At 51.8% G+C, this 19,712-nt stretch overlaps 1 protein-coding gene and 1 pseudogene across 3 annotated transcripts; one reads left to right on the forward strand and one right to left on the reverse strand.

Annotated features, from left to right (window-relative positions):
* Positions 1–1,041: 1,041 nt before the first annotated feature.
* LOC116950465 (small ribosomal subunit protein eS17 pseudogene) lies at positions 1,042–1,375 on the reverse strand (annotated as a pseudogene).
* A 6,127-nt stretch (positions 1,376–7,502) lies between these two features.
* LOC116950528 (uncharacterized) lies at positions 7,503–19,464 on the forward strand. Of its 3 annotated transcripts, none has more exons than XM_032968382.2 (10): positions 7,503–7,874; positions 9,877–10,040; positions 15,685–15,763; positions 16,023–16,133; positions 16,479–16,710; positions 16,936–17,027; positions 17,488–17,571; positions 17,836–17,915; positions 18,066–18,114; positions 18,242–19,464. In XM_032968382.2, the coding sequence occupies exons 2-10, from the start codon at positions 9,987–9,989 to the stop codon at positions 18,340–18,342; spliced, it is 882 nt and encodes a 293-aa protein (XP_032824273.1). In that variant the 5' UTR covers positions 7,503–7,874; positions 9,877–9,986; the 3' UTR covers positions 18,343–19,464. The 3 variants fall into 3 exon arrangements, with proteins under 3 accessions (XP_032824273.1, XP_032824274.1, XP_075928993.1); XM_032968383.2 differs by having other exon boundaries at positions 9,880–10,040; XM_076072878.1 differs by lacking the exon at positions 7,503–7,874 and adding an exon at positions 9,320–9,421.
* Positions 19,465–19,712: the final 248 nt, after the last annotated feature.

Here is a 19,712-nt window from a genome sequence, read left to right on the forward strand (position 1 = left end):
GTCGCTTCTGAAAAACTATAGAGGGACTCCTTTACTTACAAACGAGTTAGGTTCCAGAGGTCTGTTCGTAAGTCGATTTGTTCATAAGTCCAACTTTACTCCCGTCGATTCCCAAACATGTTGTACGGCGTCTACACTAAACATGGGGAATTACTGTAAATGTAGTGTAATCTCCTGCAGATGTAGATGCCACTGGTTCTTCATGTTCTGCAGATGTAGATGCCACTGGTTGTTCATGTTCGGCAGATGTAGATGCCACTGTTCCTTCATGTTTTACAGATGTAGATACCACCACCACAATCTTTTACGCTGCAGTTGAACTTACGACTCTCGGTCCGAACAGGCAACTGGACACACGGACAGGTTTGTTCGTATCTCTGAACGTTCGTAAGTCAAGTGTTCGTAAGTGGAGGAGTCCCTGTAAAGCTCAGAGGGCCTTATCTGGTAACTAAATAAATACATGTATTGGGGTCAAGAGAGACCGTATATAGGGCAGACCCTGACCCGAGGGGCGGTAGAAAACAACGCATCAGGGTGCGCGTTTCCGCATGGCGCAACATCCGGAGATGTCACTGCGAGGTGTTGTTGCCTGGAGGGTGCCTGGGGGTTGTGGTGCACGTGGAGAGATGCGCACTTGGAATTACCCAGAAATGCAGAGACTCGCACACTCGTGCCAAGCAAGACCCCTCCCCATCCCCTCCTCCTCCACAGACTGTTGGGGCAAGTGCTGCTAGCGAGCACCTATGAAGGCCGGTATGGCACACGAGGGGGTGGGTGGCCAGCACCACGCCCGGCCGCCTTTGTTTCCTTCGTGGTGGTGTTTACTATACATCGTGCCAGGTACTCATTTGAGGCTGAGTCGACCTAGGGGAAGCCCAGGACCGGTTCAAATAATCGTCACTGGTATTGGTCGTGAGCGGGAATCGAGCTAGGGTCGTCGTGTTCGTAGCCTAGTGTGCTAACCGCTGCGCCACCGTTCCCCATTCACTCACTCTTCCATCGTGATCACGCCATTCTCACCGAGCCCTCTCTCTCTCTCTGCCTCTCTCTTTTTGTTCAGATTTGTATCGTTTTATTTTTGACAACACGAATGCGTTTTAGATCCGCGTCGACCGTAAGGTCCATGCCCAGAATAGGTTGAGTGACCTGCAGGTTGGGCAGGTTTCCAAAGTCCAGCACTTTCAGCGTCTCCTTGGCTTGCTGGGGATGATGGCGATCTCCTCGCACACGCGCTTGTTGGTGTGGAAGTCATTGCACAGGCGGGTGTAGTACTTCTCGATTATCACCCGCGCCGCCTTCTTCATCGTCTTGGTGCGTACGCGACCCATGTTGCCTGCGCGCCGAACTCTCTCTGCCTCTCTCTGCATCTCTCTCTTTCTGCATCTCTCTGCCTATCTCTGCATCTCTCTCTGCCTCTCTTTGCATCTCTCTCTGCCTCTCTCTTTCTGCCTCTCTCTCTGCATCTCTCTCTGCATCTCTCTCTGCCTCTCTCTGCCTCTCCTTTTTTTAACGATCAGAGCAAACAAGAAGATGCACGGTGTAGTCGGCACTTTTCTTCGTTCATCATTTCGTTTTTTTTATGCTTTGCTTTATGTAAACCCCCCCCCCCCCCCCCTTTTTAAATGAAATATTTCACAATAGATTTCACGCTCTGCTCTCCTTACCCCTTACCTCTCTCTCTACCCCCTCCCTCCCTCTCTATCTGCCTACGTCACCCTCCCTCTTCCTCGGTGTCTGTGCAATGTGCCAGAGAGTTATGTGTGAGCCCAGCACGAGCGGCGGAGGAATGCTGCAGCCCTAGGGGGCTCGGTGAACATCCCGCCACACCCCCCAATAGTTAAAGAGCCACACAATGCCAAGCGGTGAACACGAGACGGTCGCCTTTTTAAAAATGATGAGCCGCAAGCGGTTCCGGAGCCGCAGGTTGCGAACCCCTGGCCATGGTAAACTGGACTTCCTTGGTAAACTGGACTCTCATGGTAAACTGGACTTCCTTGGTAAACTGGACTCTCGTGGTAAACTGGACTTCCTTGGTAAACTGGACTCTCATGGTAAACTGGACTCTCATAGTAAACTGGACTTGCATGGTAAACTGGACTCTCATAGTAAACTGGACTTCCTTGGTAAACTGGACTCTCATAGTAAACTGGACTTCCATGGTAAAACTGGACTTCCATGGTAAACTGGACTCTCATAGTAAACTGGACTCTTATGGTAAACTGGACTCTCTTAGTAAACTGGACTCTCATGGTATACTGGACTTCCATGGTAAATTGGACTCTCATGGTAAACTGGACTTCCATGGTAAACTGGACTCTCATGGTAAACTGGACTCTCAAGGTAAACTGGACTTCCATGGAAAACTGGACTTCCATAGTAAACTTGACTCTCATAGTAAACTGGACTTCCATGTTAAACTGGACTTCCATGGTAAACTGGACTCTCATGGTAAACTGGACTCTCATAGTAAACTGGACTTCCATGGTAAACTGGACTTCCATGGTAAACTGGACTCTTATAGTAAACTGGACTCTCATAGTAAACTGGACTTCCATGGTAAACTGGACTTCCATGGTAAACTGGACTTCCTTGGTAAACTGGACTCTTGTGGTAAACTGGACTTCCATGTTTCAGGAGATCTGCAACCACAATAATAAGCAAGAAGAGTATTTATTTTTCCCTTTCGAATATTTGAAGAGCCGCCGCTGCAGTTCCACCCTTGAGGGCCCATGGGAGATTGCGTAACACGTGGGCCGTGCTGGTGCCGGTGGTTGGCGATTGCGGTCAGCTGGAGGCAGTCGCCCTCTCAACAACAAAGCGCAGAGGAGCGGCCGCTCACAGAGAACAAGCGGAGCACCGGGCGGATAACCTGAGGCAAGTTGGCACAGCTGGGTGCATCTGCCGGTCATCTCAGTCGGTCAACCTCGTGGCACCTGCAGGGTCTGTCCCGTGACCTCCTCCTGCTGCACCTAGCCTGGCACAGCAGTCAAACCCGTGGCACCTGCAGGGTCTGTCCCGTGACCTCCTCCTGCTGCACCTAGCCTGGCACAGCAGTCAAACCCGTGGCACCTTCATGGTCTGTTTCGTCACCTCCTCCCGCTGCACCTAGCCTGGCACAGCAGTCAAACCCATGGCACCTGCAGGGTCTGTCCCGTGACCTCCTGCACCTAGCCTGGCACAGCAGCCAAACCCGTGGCACCTGCAGGGTCTGTCCCATGGCCTCCTGCCAGCGAGCCTTCGACACTTAAACGTGGCCTCAAAGTGCACCTGGCCTGGCACAAGCGCCGCTGTGACGTCAACGTGACTTAGTGGATTGTGGCTACGCCTCCCCTAGGTCAACTCAGCCTCAAATGAGCAAGCCGGTGCGGTGTGTAAACGTCGCCACTACGGAGGCAAAGGCAGCCGGCGCACCGAGCTCGATTTCCGCTCACGGACACTAACACCAGCGAAGAATACCTGAATGGGTCCTGGGACTCCCCTAGGTCGGCTCGGCCTCGAACGAGTACCTTGTGCGATGTGTAAACGTCGCCACTGGGGAGACAAAGGCGGCCGGGCGTGGTGCTGGCCACCCCACCCCCCTCACGTGCCATGCCGGCCTTCATAGGCGCTGCTCGCTGGCGGAGTTTTACTTCTATATTTGTGGGTGGGTGAGGCAGGGGTGCACTTCGTCACGGGGGATCTTTTGTCTTTGCCTACGCCGCTGCACGTGGCTACCTGCGACCCCAGCGCTGTGGAGTCAGCAGCGGCAGCGAGGGGATTGGTGGATCACGCACAGATGGTGGGAAACTCCGACCCCGTGGATGGGCGTCGAGGAGGAGCCGAACTCCTTTGGCTCGCGAGAAGGCGGTGCATTAGTGTCGACTCATCGCCGCAACGCGATCACGCCATCCTCACCGAGCCCTCCCTCTCACCCTCTCTCTCTCTCGCCCTGCCTCAAACGTACCACACACGGGCCGGGGTGACGTGCGCGACTTCTTCGACCGCTGGGGGGCCGAAAGCGCCCTCCGTACCAGCATGAAAGGCACCCTCCTTCTCACCGTCTAACGTGCTCTGTCGTCAGCGTCGCTTGCGGTGACGAACGCCACCACCATGTGACTCTTTTTGTGTTGTGCGTGGCACGTGTGTTTTTTTATTGTTTGTGTTATTTGTTGCTGTATTCCGTATCGAAATCACCTCCAGTGTTGTTCCTGCTGGCGGCAATAAATTTGTTTTTAAAAAGTCAAAAGTCTCTCTCTGCCTCCCTCTCTCCCCTCTCTCTCTTTTTTTTTACGATCAGAGGAAACAAAAAGCTTTAGTTTATTCGGCACTTTGCTTCGTTCATCACGTCGGGTCTTCTTGGTTTTCCCCTCCACATTCAGAATCAACATCGCGCGTTTAGAGTTTTTGGCTGCTGTAAATTTCCACACGATGATAAGCCCACTTCGTTGAGCTATCACTTGTGTGCAAGGTCGCTTATGAAAAAAAGAGCATTATAGCTCAGTTGCGACGTTACCTGGTAAAATAACGTCGAGTGATTCAGAGGCACGGAAAACCCACAGACAAGAGGGTACCAATAATTGCCCAAGCTCTGTGCTCCTACAGTGAGGGGAAAAAAAGTATTTGATCCGCTGCTGATTTTGTACGTTTTCCCACTGACAAAGAAATGATCAGTCTATACTTTTAATGGTAGGTTTATTTGAACAGTGAGAGCCAGAATAACAACAATAAAAACGCATGTCAAAAATGTTATAAATTGATTGGCATTTTAATGAGGGAAATAAGTATTTGACCCCTCTGCAAAACATGACTTAGTACTTGATGGCCAAACCCTTGTTGGCAATCACAGAGGTCAGGCGTTTCTTGTAGTTGGCCACCAGGTTTGCACACATCTCAGGAGGGATTTTGTCCCACTCCTCTTTGCAGATCTTCTCCAAGTCATTGTTTCAAGGCTGACGTTTGGCAACTCGAACCTTCAGCTCCCTCCACAGATTTTCTATGAGATTAAGGTCTGGAGACTGGCTAGGCCACTCCAGGACCTTAATGTGCTTCTTCTTGAGCCACTCCTTTGTTGCCTTGGCCGTGTGTTTTGGGTCATTGTCATGCTGGAATACCCATCCGCGACCCATTTTCAATGCCCTGGCTGAGGGAAGGAGGTTCTCACCCAAGATTTGACGGTACATGGCCCCGTCCATCGTCCCTTTGATGCGGTGAAGTTGTCCTGTCCCCTTAGCAGAAAAACACCCCCAAAGCATAATGTTTCCACATCCATATTTGACGGTGGGGATGGTGTTCTTGGGGTCATAAGCGGCATTCCTCTTCCTCCAAACACGGCGAGTTGAGTTGATGCCAAAGAGCTCCATTTTGGTCTCATTTGACCACAACACTTTCACCCAATTGTCCTCTGAATCATTCAGATGTTCATTGGCAAACTTCAGACGGGCATGTATATGTGCTTTCTTGAGCAGGGGGACCTTGCGGGCACTGCAGGATTTCAGTCCTTCACGGCATAGTGTGTTACCAATTTTTTATTGGTGACTATAGTCTCAGCTGCCTTGAGATCATTGACAACATCCTCCCGTGTAGTTATGGGCTGATTCCTCACCGTTCTCATGATCATTGTAACTCCACGAGGTGAGATCTTGCATGGAGCCCCAGGCCGAGGAAGATTAACAGATCTTTTGTGTTTCTTCCATTTGCGAATAATCACACCAACTGTTGTCACCTTCTCACCAAGCTCCTTGGCAATGGTCTTGTAGCCCATTCCAGCCTTGTGTAGGTCTACAATCTTGTCCCTGACATCCTTGGAGAGCTCTTTGGTCTTGGTCATTGTGGAGAGTTTGGAATCTGATTGATTGCTTCTGTGGACAGGTGTCTTTTATACAGGTAACAAGCTGAGATTAGGAGCACTCCCTTTAAGAGTGTGCCCCTAATCTCAGCTCGTTACCTGTATAAAAGACACCTGGGAGCCAGAAATCTTTCTGATTGAGAGGGGGTCAAATACTTATTTCCCTCATTAAAATGCAAATCAATTTATAACATTTTTGACATGCGTTTTTCTGGATGTTTTTGTTGTTATTGTCTCTCACTGTTCAAATAAACCTACCATTAAAATTCTAGACTGATAATTTCTTTGTCAGTGGGCAAATGTACAAAATCAGCAGGGGATCAAATACTTTTTTTCCGTCACTGTATATTGGGATGCAATAAATAAGTGATATCCTAACTATACTCATTGTTTTTTTCGGTAAAGTCACCTAAATTTAGTTTTAAAGCTTTCGTGACTGCAGGGATTCATATTCTTGGTTCTCTCGGTAAAGTCACGTAGAAGGGAAATAATAAAAAATAAAACAATAAAATTCGCACGACGTTTCGATTGCAACACAAATCAATCATCAGGTGTGAAAACTACAGCAAGAACATTTTTTTTAAATAGTGGCGGTTTTTTTTCTTAACGTTAAGAAAAACACCGCCACTACGCGTAGGTATAACATTTAATAAATTAGGACGTTTCGATCGCAACACAAGCGGGTCGTCCTCAGGCGGAAAAAAAATACAATCCAGAAGTGGAACCGCTGAACTAGCGAGAGAGCAGTCACAAGCGATATCCTCTCCCAATCAGTCGCACGGCCTCCCTCCTGGCAGCGCATGAGTTCAGCAGCATTGGGGTTCAACACTGGCAATAACTCAGAACTGGTTTCGACTCGCGGTGTCTCATCAGGTAGCAAGTCAGCCTTGACTTGAACCAATGCTGCAAGTGGGAAAAAACGAATTTGATCGCAAAAAAATAAATAAAATTACTCGAATAACATTTAAACAGATAACGTTACATTTTGAAACTTTTTTTAATAACTGATAGTGTTTAAATTAAAATACTAAAATATCCGAATGCCTAAGACATAAATACCAAATGATAAGACGTGAATATTCGCCATTCTTCTACAGCTGAAGTTCTCTCCTGCTCTACTGTGGGCCCTGGATGACGTAAAGGCGCACGAGGGGAGGGGGGCGGTGAGGGCAACACCACGCCCGGACGCCTTTGTCTTCCTACAACATAGGAGTTTTAAGTCAAAGTTTTAATTCAAAATAGGAGTATCCATAAGAGGGTTTTTTTTTTTTTAAAGTTAGGTCGCATAAATATTATTTACGCGATCTATCCCAAGACACCCCGTAAAGGCGCACGAGGGGAGGGGGGCGGTGTGGGCAACACCACGCCCGGACGCCTTTGTCTTCCTACAACATAGGAGTTTTAAGTCAAAGTTTTAATTCAAAATAGCAGTATCCATAAGAGGGTTTTTTTTTTAAAGTTAGGTCGCATAAATATTATTTATTATTTACGCGATCTATCCCAAGAAACCCCGTATTATAGATATTGGTTGCGAATTCCTAGGTGTTAACTATCAAAGGAATGCAACACAACGTCTCCACTTACAACCTTGCATTTCCCCACTCCGAGATGAGGGCGAGTTGAGCAGGGGGCGTGGGGGAAACCCCTTCTGGCTGACGTCATCCACAGTCTGGGACAGGGGGCGGGGCTATAAAGGGCAACGAATCAAGTGGGCAGCCCCCACACGCGGAGTTGCTCCGTGTCGCTCGCTCAGTCGCTCAGTCACTCAGTCACTCACCTGGACACCCACTCAGTCGCTCAGTCACTCACCTGGACACCCACTCAGTCGCTCAGTCACTCACCTGGACACCCGCTCAGTCGCTCAGTCACTCACCTAGTCACTCAGTCACTCACCTAGTCGCTCAGTCGTTCACCTGATCACTCGCTCAGTCACTCAACTGACCTGGTAAAATAAAGTGTTTTATAGTCGCTCAGTCAACTCCGCTAGTCACTTCAGTCCAGCAAAGAGGTCGACCCCGCGCGGATGTATTACTACCTGCCCGGGCGACAGGTGAGTCGAGCGTGTGGGTGAGGGTGAGGGTTGGGTGAGCGTCTCACACTGTGACTGTGAAGTTACTTCCGGGTTTGATGAGCCACCGGTGGGATTCCAACCGGCATTTACACAAAGATCACCCCCGACCGGCCTGAACGGACTGTTGGGGCCAGCACCACGCCCGGCCGCCTTTGTCTCCCCAGTGGCGATGTTTACACACCGCACCAGGCTACTCATTTGAGGCCGAGTCGACCTAGGGGAGGCCCAGAACCGGTTCAGATAATCGTCACCGGTGTGGGTTCGTGAGCGGGATTCTAACTCGGGTTGCCGGATTCGTAGTGCAGCGTAGCACTAACCGGTACGCCACCGCTCCTCACAGACACACACGCGCAGAGACACACACGCGCAGAGACACACACACGCAGAGATACACACACGCAGAGATACACACGCAGAGATACACACATGTATACACACACGCAGAGATACACACGTAGACACACACGCAGACACACGCACACATGTATACACACACGCAGACACACACGTGGACACACACGCGGACACACACATGTTTACACACGCAGAGATACGTGAACACACACGCAGACACACGTGGACACACACGTAGACACACACACACGTAGACACACACGTAGACACACACGCAGACACGCAGACACACACACGCATACACACGCATACACACGTGTGTATACACACACGTGGACACACATGTATACACACACATGTATACACACACGTGGACACACACACACATGTATACACACATGTATACACACACACGTGGACACACACACACGTGGACACGGGGCCCGTCGCGACCGTACCGGTGTGACGATCGATGGGGAGCGGTGGCGCAACGGTTAGCGCGCCGCGTCTACCACCAAACACCGGCAGACGATTGCCCTGTGCCTCCCCTAGGTCTACTCGACCTCAAATGAGTACCACTCTACCCCCCGTCGCGTACCGTGTCGGCCTTCATCGCTTGCTGCTGCTGCTGTTTGCTAAGGCCACTGGTGATCAGTGTTATCGGTCTGTGTTGAAGTCTACACGGGGGGTGGAGGGGGTGGAATCGCACCTCGTCTGCCTCTTCTGGGGGGGTAACGCCGCGCGCGCGCGCCTCTTCCATTCTCGAAGTGGAAGAGTAGGCCAAAGTTCGTGGGTGGGGGGGGAGGACTGTCACGGGGTCCCGCGCGTCATCTCAAAAGGCGGTGGGGGTGGAGGGTGCGGCCGAGTCACGTGCTCGGTCGTGACGTGGGCGGGCGGGCGGGCAGACGTGGGGGTGGGGGTGGAGGGTGCGGCCGAGTCACGCGCTCGGTCATGACGTAGCGGGCAGGGGTGGGGGGCGGGGCGGTGGGGGGCTCCAGCAGAGGTTGACAAGACGGGGCAGGCCCGGGCAGGGTCACAGGTCAACTCTACCGACACGCATTCATTGGTTCGTTCGGTAAAGTCACGTAAGGTGAAAAAAAAAAGATTTAATAAATGAAAACGACTGAATTAAATCACGACGTTTCGGAGGCAACACAAGCTTCCTTCATCAGGTGTAAAAAAAAAGCACAGCAAAATTACTCTTGAGAGAGCTTTTTGTAATGAGAGGGGGTCAAATACGTATTTCCCTCATTACAATGCAAATCAATTTATAACATTTTTGACATGCGTTTTTCTGGATTTTTGTTGTTGTTATTCTGTCTCTCACTGTTCAAACAAACCTACCATTAAAATTATAGACTGATCATTTCTTTGTCAGTGGGCAAACGTACAAAATCAGCAGGGGATCAAATACTTTTTTTCCCTCACTGTATGAAGCGCCGGCACGGCACACAAAGGGATGGGTGGCCAGCACCACGCCCGGCCGCCTTTGTCTCCCTCGCGGACGTGCTTTACACACAGCGCACCAGCTACTCATTTGAGGCCGAGCCGACCTAGGGGAGGCCCATAACGTTACACACAGACACTGATGCCGTGATGTGGTTGTCTCCCTCCCTCGGGGCTCCAGAAGAATTGAGAGGAGAGAGAAGAGAAGGAGAGAGAAGAGAGGAGAGAAGAGAGGAGACTTACCTCTCCGAGTTGCTGAGGTCGGAGAGAGGCGAGGAGCAGGCAGCCACGATGACTCGGAAGAGCTTACCGTCGTCTCTCCTGCTGAGTAGCCTCATCGTCCAGGTTGGTGATTCACGGTCGGGCCTGTGTGTGTGTGTATGTACGTGGTGTGTGTACGTAAGGTGTGTGTGTGTGTACGTAATGTGTGTGCGTATGTACGTGGTGTGTGTGTGTATACGTAGTGTGTGTACACGTGGTGTGTGTGTGTGTGTGTACACGTGGTGTGTGTGTGTACACGTGGTGTGTGTGTGTGTACACGTGGTGTGTGTGTGTGTACACGTGGTGTGTGTGTGTGCACACGTGGTGTGTGTGTGTACACGTGGTGTGTGTGTACACGTGGTGTGTGTGTACACGTGGTGTGTGTGTGTGTGCACGTGGTGTGTGTGTGTGTACACGTGGTGTGTGTGTGTGTACACGTGGGGTGTGTGTGTACACGTGGTGTGTGTGTACACGTGGTGTGTGTGTACACGTGGTGTGTGTGTACACGTGGTGTGTGTATACGTGGTGTGTGTATACGTGGTGTCTGTGTATGTATACGTGGTGTCTGTGTATGTATATGTGGTGTCTGTGTATGTATACGTGGTGTCTGTGTATGTATACGTGGTGTCTGTGTACACGTGGTGTGTGTGTGTACACGTGGTGTGTGTGTGTGTGTGTACACGTGGTGTGTGTGTGTGTGTGTACACGTGGTGTGTGTACACGTGGTGTGTGTGTACACGTGGTGTGTGTACACGTGGTGTGTGTACACGTGGTGTGTGTGTGTACACGTGGTGTGTGTGTGTACACGTGGTGTGTGTGTGTGTGTACACGTGGTGTGTGTGTGTACACGTGGTGTGTGTGTGTACACGTGGTGTGTGTGTGTGTGTACACGTGGTGTGTGTGTACACGTGGTGTGTGTACACGTGGTGTGTGTACACGTGGTGTGTGTGTGTGTGTACACGTGGTGTGTGTGTGTGTACACGTGGTGTGTGTACACGTGGTGTGTGTGTACACGTGGTGTGTGTGTACACGTGGTGTGTGTGTGTGTACACGTGGTGTCTGTGTATGTACACGTGGTGTCTGTGTATGTACACGTGGTGTGTGTGTGTGTACACGTGGTGTGTGTGTACACGTGGTGTGTGTGTGTGTACACGTGGTGTGTGTGTGTGTACACGTGGTGTGTGTGTGTGTACACGTGGTGTGTGTGTGTGTACACGTGGTGTGTGTGTGTGTGTACACGTGGTGTGTGTGTACACGTGGTGTGTGTGTGTGTGTACACGTGGTGTGTGTGTACACGTGGTGTGTGTGTGTGTGTACACGTGGTGTGTGTGTGTACACGTGGTGTGTGTGTGTGTACACGTGGTGTGTGTGTGTGTGTACACGTGGTGTGTGTGTGTGTGTGTACACGTGGTGTGTGTGTGTGTACACGTGGTGTGTGTGTGTGTGTACACGTGGTGTGTGTGTGTGTACACGTGGTGTGTGTGTGTACACGTGGTGTGTGTGTACACGTGGTGTGTGTGTACACGTGGTGTGTGTGTGTGTACACGTGGTGTGTGTGTACACGTGGTGTGTGTGTGTGTACACGTGGTGTGTGTGTACACGTGGTGTGTGTGTGTGTGTACACGTGGTGTGTGTGTGTACACGTGGTGTGTGTGTGTGTACACGTGGTGTGTGTGTGTGTACACGTGGTGTGTGTACACGTGGTGTGTGTGTACACGTGGTGTGTGTGTACACGTGGTGTGTGTGTGTGTGTACACGTGGTGTGTGTGTGTGTGTACACGTGGTGTGTGTGTGTGTGTACACGTGGTGTGTGTGTGTGTGTACACGTGGTGTGTGTGTGTGTACACGTGGTGTGTGTGTGTGTACACGTGGTGTGTGTGTGTGTGTACACGTGGTGTGTGTGTGTGTACACGTGGTGTGTGTGTGTGTACACGTGGTGTGTGTGTACACGTGGTGTGTGTGTGTGTACACGTGGTGTGTGTGTGCGTGGTGAGCGGTGGCGTAGCGGTCTGCGCTGCACTACGAGTCGCGGCGGTCTGGAGTTCGATTCCCGTTCACGGCCAACGCCGGTGACGATTATCTGAACTGGTCCTGGGCCTCGCCTAGGTCGACTCAGCCACAAATGAGTACCTGGTGCGGTGTGTAAACATCGCCACTGGGGAGACAAAGGCGATCGGGCGTAGTTTTGGCCACTCAGCCACTCGTGTTCCGTGGCGACCTCTATTGGTGCTGCTCGCCAACAGCACTTGCCCCTACAGTCTGTTAAGCCTACACGGGGGATATTTGTCTTTGTCTGTGTGTGACTATGTCTGTGTGTGTCTATGTCTGTGTGTGTCTATGTATGTATATGTCTGTATGTATGTCTGTGTGTGTCTATGTGTGTGACTATGTCTGTATGTATGTATATGTCTGTGTGTGACTATGTCTGTATGTATGTATATGTCTGTGTGTGACTATGTCTGTATGTATGTATATGTCTGTGTGTGACTATGTCTGTATGTATGTATATGTCTGTGTGTGACTATGTCTGTGTATATGTCTGTGTGTGTATATGTCTGTATGTATATGTCTGGGTGTGTATATGTCTGTATGTATATGTCTGTGTGTGTCTATGTCTGTATGTATATGTCTGTGTGTGTCTATGTCTGTATGTATATGTCTGTGTGTGTCTATGTCTGTATGTATATGTCTGTGTGTGTCTATGTCTGTATGTATATGTCTGTGTGTGTCTATGTCTGTATGTATATGTCTGTGTGTGTCTATGTCTGTATGTATATGTCTGTGTGTGACTATGTCTGTATGTATATGTCTGTGTCGATTTTCAATTCAGTAATTTGAGGAGCCACGTTTCGAATTCGGCAAACGTGAGCCACGACAATAAAACACGGGAATAGGCGTTATTACACCTTTCGGGCAATAATACAGGAAGTTAAATCTTGACTTCAAGCTTTTGTGCAGGAATTCATATTCTTTGGGTCTTTCGGTAAAGTCGCCTATCTAGTGACTTTACCGAAAGACCCAAAGAGTATAGAAAAACAGGAGGTGTTACGATGTTCAAACACCCAATTATAGATACCTTTCTTTAAAAAAATCAAGTACTGCATTTAGCCACACACACTACTTGTGGAAAAACATGCAAACCAACGTGCTCTGATGATGTATGCATTGTCTTTGAAACTCATTGGGCCTACACCAGACACTGCTTTCTTTGTGGCCTAGTCTCACCAGTGGTGTTGGACCAGAGAAGGCCTGGTTCTCAAGGCCATAAACAAGGCTGTCTCTTGGCTGGGCCAATCGCTTTCGAAGACAATGCATACACTATTATCAGAGCATGTTTGTTTGCCACAAGTGCCGTGTGCGGTTACTGCAGACTTGATGCCTTGCCAAAAAAAGGCGTCTATTTGGCTGTTTGAACATCTTAACACAACTCCTGTTTATTGCCAGAGGATCGTCTCGCCCATCCTTACACACTCGCACCACACAAACAACACGGCATGCCTTCCGCACTCGACATCGACACGCTCGCGTCGCACACATCAATCAAGGGAAGCGTCGGAGGTCAGGAGGGGTCACGCACGTCACGCACACAGCACGGCAGCCTTGGGCAGGTAATAGAGATCGGGGGGGGGGGGGGGGGGGTTGTGAGCACTGAAGGCGCACGACACACAAACCCCACGGGTGGCTGGATGACCACTGATCGGATTGGTGCGGTGAGCGGATCGGGGAAGAGCCATAAATCGGAGAAGGGTGATTGGTGGAGAAGGGCGGAGAGGACGTTTTAAAGGGACTGTGGAACGAGGAAACGGGGTTGGTTTTGATGATGAGTGTTGCTGTGGTGTACGAGCGGTAACGGCGGAATAAATAAGTTGAAGTACACCGGCCCAAGTCTCATTTTCACTGCTAAAACAAAGGTCCCAGAGACATGGGCCATCACGCCGACACACCACAGTGGCCGACTCTCACCAATGGAGCGCCACGGTGGCTAGGAGATGTTAACTACCTCGCCTGGTATGCAAGAGGTCGTGGGTTCGAGCCCAACCCTGTTGCCTGTTGTATATTTGGAGTCTGCGTGTCTCTCTCTCTCATCATCATGGTGGCTAGGAAATGTTAACTACCTCGCCTGGTATGTAGGAGGTCGTGGGTTCGAGCCTGACCCTGATGCCTACTGCTGTATATTTGGAGTTTGCGTTGTCTCTCTCTCTCTCCATCTCTTTCCCTGTGATTGCGTGGATTTTTCTCGGGGTCCTCTGGGGTTTTCCCCCCCCCTCCACATTTAGAATCAACGTCGCGTGTATTTGGGTGCTGCTATGAATGTCCACGCGATGATATATATGTTGAGCTGTCGTTTGTGATAGTCAGGTCGCTTCTGAAAAAAAGATTCAGAGCTCAGTGGGCCTTGCCTGGTGAAATAAAAAAAATGTTTAGTATAGACGCCAGTGGATCTTTTACATCCACCGTCAAGAAGGCGGGCGGGCGGGCGCGTGGTAGTAGTATTGTTTTTGCGGTTAATACACACGCGGGTGTTTTGTGGTTTCTTAACTTCCGGCTTTACAATCAATCGGTGCCTCCTCCACACCATAGACCTCCCCTTTCAACCATCACCCCCAACCACAACCATCATGATCATCTTTTGATTTAAAGCTTTCGTGACTGCAGGGATTCATATTCTTGGTTCTTTCGGTAAAGTCACGTATAAGGGAAACAATGAAGTAAGAAAAAATATAAAACAATAATACCATTTTATTGTTTTATATTTTTATTATTTTATTGTTTCCCTTCTACATGACTTTACCGAAAGAACCAAGAATATCATGATCATCGTCATCATCACCGCCATCGCCAGTATCTTCATCACCACCATCACTGTTGCCATCACCACCGTGTTCGTCATTATGATCACTGTTACCATTGTCATTAGCACCACCATCACCACTATTGTCATTATCGTCACCGTCATCGCCATCACTATTATCGTCATCACCGTTGTCATAATCGTCATCACCACCCCTATTGTCATCATAAGCGTCACTGTCATCACCATCACTATTATCGTCATCACCATCATACCTGTTAACCCCTTATGAGTGCCTACCTGATTAAAGACCAATCGAGACCTTATTGGTCACCCCGGTGCCCTTATAAATGCCAACGTTCATCCTACAAAGTCCCATTACAAGGGAGAAACACAACACAAATAGACACAAAAAACACGTTTTTGCCTGTATTGAAATGTCTGTACGCCGTATGGACATGAAAACTCAAATTTCCCTGTACAAGAATACGGGGTAAACCGTATGGGTTGACAGGTATGCTATCATCACCGTTGTCATCATTGTCATCATCGTCACCACCACCATTGTCAGCACCATCGTCACCAGTATTGTCATTATCATGGTCATCATGAGCAGCAGCCGGAGTTACGTCTTGATCGGTTCCGTCGGAGGAAACCTTAGGCTGAGTTACCGGCAGCGGTGGAGCAGGCCCAACTGGATTTTGAGTGTGGTGGGCGGAGGGGAAGAAAAGGAGCCACTTTACCTGAACTCGGAACGAGATGACAGCTTGTGACGTCTCTCTTACCTGTCTCCTCACTCACGTGTGCGTCTCCCTCGCCCGCGTCCCTCACCCGAGGCTCTTGCCTGTCACTATGACCTGCCCCTCCTGTGTCTCTCACCTGTGCCCCTTACCTGTGACTCACCTTGCGTCTCTCTCTCTCTCTCACCATGTCTAGATGCTGTGCGTGGGCGGGACTCCGGTCACGTCGCCTCCGTGCACCCTGCCTGGGCCCTGGGACATCCGCTGTCTCCCAGGTGAGACTCTACGCTCGCACACAAACGCACCGCGTGCCAACCCCATTGGCCGCGTTGGGTTGTGGCTGGGGGGGGGGGGGGGGGGGGTTCCGACGACACGGACGTGGCCGGATTAAAACGCGCACGCTGCCCGCCTGCCCGCCCAGGAAGACCGATGGCGAGTGGCGGGTTGGCATGGCTGCGAGCTCGCCTTTCCGCTGCCTGCCCGTTAACGATTTCTCTTTTTTTCTTCTCGTGCGGCGTGGGTGGGGGCGCCCAGGGTGCTTCCTCCAGGAGGAGAGCGGCACCTGCGCCCCGTGCCCGCGCGGCTCCTTCATGGACCACGCCAACACCAAACATAAGTGCCTCAGGTGCAGAAGCTGCAACGCAGGTACCGCTCGCGAGCCGTGCAGGATACATGCACGAGTCACATGACCACATACGAGTCACACGATCACTCCCAAGACTTGCATGAGCCACATGACCACAAGCCACGCACAAAATACACACGAGTCACATGACCACGCACGAGTCACATGACCACGCACGAGTCACATGACCACGCACGAGTCACATGACCACGCATGACACAAACAGCATTCAGGCAAGTCTACGCCCAGGTTGATTCTGTGTTGCGGGGTGAGAACGCAGCAGCATGGAGACACGCCAGCCCAGAGCACACAGCCAACCCCCTCGCTCTTCACCCCACCCTCCCCCGCCCATCCCCCTGGAGCAGATGCCGGCTTCGAGGAGGAGCGGCCGTGCAGTGCGCTGGCCAATGCGGAGTGCCGGTGCCGTCCCGGCCTGCACTGCGTGAGCCCCGACTGCCCGCTCTGCTCGGGGCAGCCGCTCTGCCCCCCGGGGCAGCAGCCCGGGCCCCCCCCGGAGGCCACCTCCTGCATCCCCTGCCCACCCGGCTCCTACTCCGACTCCACGTCCGCCACGCTGCCCTGCAGGGAGCACACGCGGTGAGTGCCGTGGGTGTGGTGGTGGTGGTGGTGGTGATGATAGTGTGTGGGTGTATGGTGGTGATGATGGTGGTGATAGACATGGTGGTGATAGTGACGGTGGTGGTGTTTATGGTGGTGGTATGATGGTGGTGATAGGGATGGTGGTGATAGGGATGGTGGTGGTATTGATGGTGGTGGTATTGATGGTCGTGAAGTTGGTGATGGTCGTGTGTGTGTGTGCAGCTGTGAGGATTCTGGATTGAGAACCATTACCAATGGCACGGAGACTACAGACACAAAGTGTGAAGACCAAGGAGTGGCCTACCTCACATATGGTATGCATGGGGGAGGGGGCGTGGGTGGTGCGGTGGGGAAGTGTACGGGGGGGGGGGCACAGGGACGTGGAGATAAGAGCCACACGAAGACAAAGATCCCCCGTGTAGCCTTAGCAGACTGTTGGGGCAAGTGCTGTTAGCGAACAACACCTATGAAGGCCAGCACGGCACACGAGGGGGCGGGTGGCCAACACCACGCCCGGTCACCGAGTAGCGATGTTGTTTACACACCACACCAGGTACACATTTGAGGTTGAGTCGACCTAGGGGAGGCCCAGGACCAATTTAGATAATCGTCACCGGTGTTTGGCGGTGGCCATGAGCGGGAATCGAACCCGGGTAGCCAGGTTCGTAGCACAGCACGGTAACCGCTACACTACCGCTCCCCACCACACGCACACTCTGACACTGAGTACACCGTGCTGGTGCTGAGAGTGAGTTGCCGCTGCTGTGCCCCCAGGGTCGATTTTGATGATGGTGGCGCCGCTGGTGGTGCTGGCGGTGCTGGTGGTGGTGGGGCTCTGCTGCATACTTCACCGCAAAGGTGAGAAGCACAGCGCCCTCCGCACCGAGACCGGCACCACCGCCCCAGGTCACAGAGGCCGTGGTCCCAATCCGGGTCTCGGTCGCCCAGCCACAGCGATCACACCAAGGTTCCCGTAGACTCACGCAGAGGCCCGTAGACTTTCACATCAAATAATTTTGATGACAGCGATGATGATGATGACGAAGAGCCACTGATGATGAGATGCGAGGTGGAGCCACTACGAGTGGGGGCTGACGGCACTTTCCGTGACGCTCTCTGTAGGCTGTTGCAAGAAGGAAAGAGACGACGTGGAGTTTTACAACAAGGAGGACAGCCTGACGCACCTGCAGCCCTCCAACGAGGTGAGTGACACCTCCCTCCCTCCCCCACTCTCTCCCCTCCCTCCCTCCACCACTCCCTCCCCACTCCCCCCTCCCTGGGCTACGACTACATGTGCGTCTCCATGCTCGCTGCGGTCCCTGAGCGTGCGTTCTTCTCTTCGTGTCCTGCAGGAGAACGACGATGACGTCCCCAACGTTCCCGGCGCTATGGTCCCTCATGGTACGGTACACTCTCCCGTTCTCGTCAACCCTACAACGTGAATAATGAGTCTTCGTAGCTGCGCTTGAAAACGCAACAACAACAACAACTAAACGCGTTTACCTTTCTGCCCCCCCCCCTCCCTTAGTTCCCGGCATCCAGTTCAACGTGAATGCTCAGGTCGTGCAAATCGGAAACTCGAACCGCTGCTCTGTGGACGGACATGAGCCGGGCTCCCCGGTGACATAATCCACGGGGGTAGCAAGCGGCAGCAGCAGAAGCTACGGGGGGGGGGGGGGTGGGCAGATAGATGGCCCCCCAGGGAAAGCCCCCCACCCCCCCCACACACCCGCACCTCGTGAGGGAATGGCAACAGTGTCGTCGGAACTCTCGCAGACGGAGAATGCCGGAAGAAGAGCAGAGGAGAAGGGGAGGCCTTGCTGGTGGCGGGGTGATCGCGGCTTCAAGAGAGGAGCGATGGACACTGGCGGAATGAGGGGGGGGGGGGCCGCAATGGGGCCCGCTTCGCGTACCCGACGACTTGCTCAGTGCATTGATGCCCGCGTCTTTTTTGCACGTACCGTGGTTACCTCGCCATCGCTTACCCCCGGGGGTTACGAACTTTTACCGCGAGGTACCCAAATGTTTTTAGGCTGCGTGGCGATGCGCTGGTTACCCAGATGGCACCGGGAGCGTCAGCGGTGGTCCTGATTACGTTGGCAATTATATTGATTGTACCTGTCGTATAATTAAGGGTGGCAAGGACTGAGGATTTAACGTGGAAAAGACAAAGGCGACAGAGTTCGGAAGGGAGGACATCGAGAAAGAAGCATAATCGCGGGAAAGCGGCAAGGTTTGCGAACGTTAAGGAATTTGTATAGTTGGGAAGGATCCGGACATGGGAAAATAACCGCACGGGAGACACGGGTGCGAGAATAGGAAAGGCAAAAGGAGGAACGGCAGGACTTGGGTGACATCTGGAGAAGCAAGCGAATCGGCCACAAGACCAAAGTGAGGACGTGCGTGTTCAGTACAGCTTTGTACGCCGGCGAGAATTGGAGGTTTTAACAACGACTGGCGGAGATACGACACTGGCACTCAAAATCGCACCGCTGGAGAAGGATGCTGCATCTACGCTGGAACCCAAGAGTGACCAACGTAGAAGTGATCAAAATGCCTAGAAATTTATTTTGGTTATATATTCTTTATACATCGGTTGTGCGGTTGACTTGGTCTTGGGATTATATTTATCGGCGTAATCGTGACGGGGTGGTTGGTATATCCCGGTGATTGATTGAATGGCTGTTCGGCGCGATGTCCGACGTTTGGATGCGTGATGCCCGGCGCAATAAACCCGCAGCCTCCACCCGACGCACCTTCCGATTCGTGCGGTTGGCTACACGCGTACGGTGCGAAAGAAGTTCAACGCGCGATACGCAACAACGCACGCCTGGGGAACCTGCTCGCTCATCCCCACGCACGGAGACCAACCGCGTGCGGCCCACGAAGAGGGCCCCAGGCATTATGACTTCACTGCTGCCCCCCCTTACCACACACATCCAAAACCATGACGTCACTCCGCGCGGAATTTTGGTGACCTCATACCCCCCCCCACCCTA

This window comes from Petromyzon marinus, chromosome 39 (assembly GCF_048934315.1).
Source record: "Petromyzon marinus isolate PM22_M1 ecotype Great Lakes invasive population chromosome 39, UKy_Petmar_22M1.pri1.0, whole genome shotgun sequence".
NCBI lineage: Eukaryota > Metazoa > Chordata > Hyperoartia > Petromyzontiformes > Petromyzontidae > Petromyzon > Petromyzon marinus.